General features: G+C 36.3%; 1 protein-coding gene across 1 annotated transcript; it reads right to left on the bottom strand.

The window, feature by feature from the left end:
- Nucleotides 1–468: 468 nt before the first annotated feature.
- LOC140812427 (reticulon-like protein B5) lies at nucleotides 469–2,668 on the bottom strand. The gene is made up of 5 exons (XM_073170687.1): nucleotides 2,325–2,668; nucleotides 1,591–1,771; nucleotides 1,373–1,514; nucleotides 984–1,053; nucleotides 469–894 (listed from the first exon to the last, which is right to left on the bottom strand). The coding sequence occupies exons 1-5, from the start codon at nucleotides 2,515–2,517 to the stop codon at nucleotides 725–727; spliced, it is 756 nt and encodes a 251-aa protein (XP_073026788.1). The 5' UTR covers nucleotides 2,518–2,668; the 3' UTR covers nucleotides 469–724.
- Between the last annotated feature and the right edge of the window lie 838 nt (nucleotides 2,669–3,506).

Raw genomic sequence — 3,506 nt, 5'->3', positions numbered from 1 at the left:
AGTAGATATGAATGTCTTAAAGCTGAAGAGTCGACTAAGTAATCGGTTTATGATAAGGTGGCTATTAAAATGGCCCCCAAACACAAAATACTTAAGAATATGGTTGGCGAACATGAGCAACCTCATTGTTTACAAGATAGTCACCAAGAAGTGAATTAAACTATAACAATACGAAAGGTGCGGATCCGAGAGTGAAACTAAGTTTCGGATCTCAGAGTGAAATTAAGTTTGGATCATCTTATGGAACTCCATCAAAATTTGCAGACTAGAGCAACCAAGAAGATAATGTCACGACATAATTTTCATAATAATAGAATCAGAAGCGGGTGCAATACCAGGCAGACTTAGTTGACTCGAAGATGAAGCATTAGCAAGGATCCATCATGCCAAAACGTACCAAGCTGGAGATATTAAGCTCTCTCCTTTTTTAAGTAAATAATTTCGCACTTAAATTTACCCGCACAGATATAAAAGCAAGAACAAAATGTATTACATTACGATGAGCCACGCCAAGTACAATCAACCACAGAAACTCACACCACTGTCGAATATGCGTGTTGTGTAACATTCCAAATTTCATCCTGACGAGGTACTTAGGATCCTAAACGAAATCGAAAAAAGATAGCATATCATCCAAACATATGTAAACATTATGACACCCTCACGAAACCTGAATAGCAGATGCACATGTCGAACCTCCACAAAATGCGTACATGACATGTGCTCAAGCTGCCTTCTTGTCTTTCAATGGCCCTCTTGGAATCTTCCTCAGAACTTTAGCATCGAACACTGCGTACTGTTTATTAAACTCGGCACTTGCCTTCTCAGCTAAAGAGTCCACCTGGTGTTCATACTTCTCGTAAAACACAGGCACAGTGAACATCAACACAACAACTGTTTATAAAATGAAGATTGTGTTAGAACATGATCATTTTGATAAATAATGACAGTTTAGTTAACAACATATTGATTCTCAGACATACTTATGTAAAGTAGGGTCAAGAAATCACAGCAACTTCCGACAAATGATGCGACCCACAAGCCAGCAATCACCTGCTTAGTAACAGCATTTGGTGTAGAAGAATGAGTTCAAAATGTAACAAAGATATATAATACAAATTACTACATAGTACCACTCAGTTTCACTTATCGCGACATACTAGTAGATTAGAGGTTAAAGAAACCATGAACTGAAATTTGATATAATAATGTAATCTACTTTTAGAAACTTGCATGGGATTACAGTGGTAAGATCTTCAGTAATAGATCCATTTACAGCTAAATCAAAATTCGAAAAATTACAAATGAACTTATCTCATTAGCCAAGAGAGCCATAGGAACCAGTCAATTTTCAAGTGAAGGAACAACATACCAAGAGAAACTTCTTCAAATCCCTTCCCATCGCAATGTCCCTGAGAACAGAAAATGCCCGATTGATCTCAACCCTCAGATCAGATGCAAATTGCCTAGTCGAATCTTCGGGAATCTCTACTTTTGGGATTCGTGGTGGAGACCTAAACGAGAAGCAGAACACCAATCATTAGCATCCCATTCACGCAATACATCAAAGTAAATAGATAGACATCTTACTTATTGATAAAAGTGGTAGCATTTGACCACAAGAACAAGAGAGCCAACACAAGAATCAAACTATGGCAGACCAATGTGAGCAGATGGTATTCAACGACATCGAACAAAACCCAGATCGCCGTTGCCCCAGCAAGCACTCCAGCCGAAAGTTTCTTGTCCTTCCATAGGAACAAGTCAGCCACTAAGAATCAAGAACATTAAAGATCAATTTCAGATACATGCTACAGCAGAATATTTCCAGGACGTTTCATTTAGATTACATGTTTAGCTTCAAATATCTCAACTGACTAATCGAACATAAATGATTAACGTTCCTAGAGTTCATACATCTCGAGTGGATTTCCACTTCAAGTTTTTAACACGAAATTAGAAAATTAATCAGTACCATCCCTTCAATTTCACTAACCAGATCTGGATCCAACTTTAGGAATAAGAACCCAAAAAAAAAAAAAAAAGCAGAGATGGAAACTAATCAAAATTTGTACAACTAAAAAGGGTCCACGAAAAGGAAAATTCCCCGCATAAAAAACGATCAATTCAAAATCTTGAAAAAAATTAAAAATTTCATCCTAAAAATAAAAGAACACAGAAATTTCAAAAACTTCACAGGTTCGATATTTCAGAATATAGCAAAAAATTCCAAAAAAATACATACATACATCCACACACACGCACGCAAAATTAACTAAAACTTTAAACGGATTTTTTCTTTTTTCTTCTCTATTCTGACTGACCTTTGCCACCGCCGAAGACTTTGTGAACAGGCTTCTCCCTCCCAAAGAGACGGTACGCCTTATCCTTAAACCCCGCCGGCTTCTCACTCTCAGAATCAGACGACGACGAAGAATCGTCACCACGGATTTTGTCGGCAATCTTTTCCATAAAAGATTCCTCCTTTTTCACATCTTCCTTGATATGATCCGCCATCAGCAGAGGTATAGTTACAGCAAAGCGAATCTATAGATTTACAGGCCAAGTGTGTGTCGAGGATTCGAGCAACAGTCTGCTGAATGAATCTTGAATTGTGAAGGAGAATCTGGTTAGGGACCTTTATGTGAGAGGGGGTGGGGGGGGTGGGGTTTGAAAGGGAGGTCGAATCTTGGCTGTTGATTTATATGGGCAGGTGAATGATCGGCCTAGATTTTGCCGGATGCGTTGGGTTTATGTTCTTAATTTATTTTCTTGATGAATTAACTTAAGGTGGCTGTCCTGTGGAAATGGAAACAGCTAGAACTAAGGGCTAAGGGACACGTATCTTTTATAATTATTATTTTTTTATTTATTTTGAAAACTATTTATTTTTACAAAAAAAATCTTATCTGATATTTTTATTGATCAATTTGTAAGACAAATCTAGTCACTCAAAATTATTTTTTTGTCAAAATATTATTTTTTATTATAAATATTGACATGATTGACTCGTCTCAAGAATAAAAATCAACCACTCTTTATTTTTATATTTAATTTGAGTGTAAATTAGAAGAACTCTGGGGTTCGCATGCGAAGAGAGTCGTGGTATTTTTATTACCATCTTTAAAACAATGAAATTTATATGTATTAGTGTTAATCGATCGAGAAATCTTATAAAAGTAAGAGTGAGTCTCACGTGAGACCGTCTCACGGATCTTAATCTGTGAGACGGGTCAACTCTACTCATATTCACAATAAAGAGTAATACTCTTAGCATAAAAAGTAATACTTTCTGATGGATGACCCAAATAAGAGATCCGTCTCACAAATACGATCCGTGAAACCGTCTCACACAAGTTTTTGCCTAAAAGTAAACTTTGTTGGATGAATTTTTTTTTACGTGCGACATCAAATTAACACTTTTTTTTATTAATGGAAAGAGTTTTATACCGCTTTCATCACTAAAATGTTGGCTTGATGATATTTTTTTACTTTACCTAAAATAA

This window comes from Primulina eburnea, chromosome 14, assembly GCF_022965805.1.
Source record: "Primulina eburnea isolate SZY01 chromosome 14, ASM2296580v1, whole genome shotgun sequence".
Taxonomy (NCBI): domain Eukaryota; kingdom Viridiplantae; phylum Streptophyta; class Magnoliopsida; order Lamiales; family Gesneriaceae; genus Primulina; species Primulina eburnea.
This window is presented reverse-complemented; position numbering and strand designations above follow the sequence as displayed.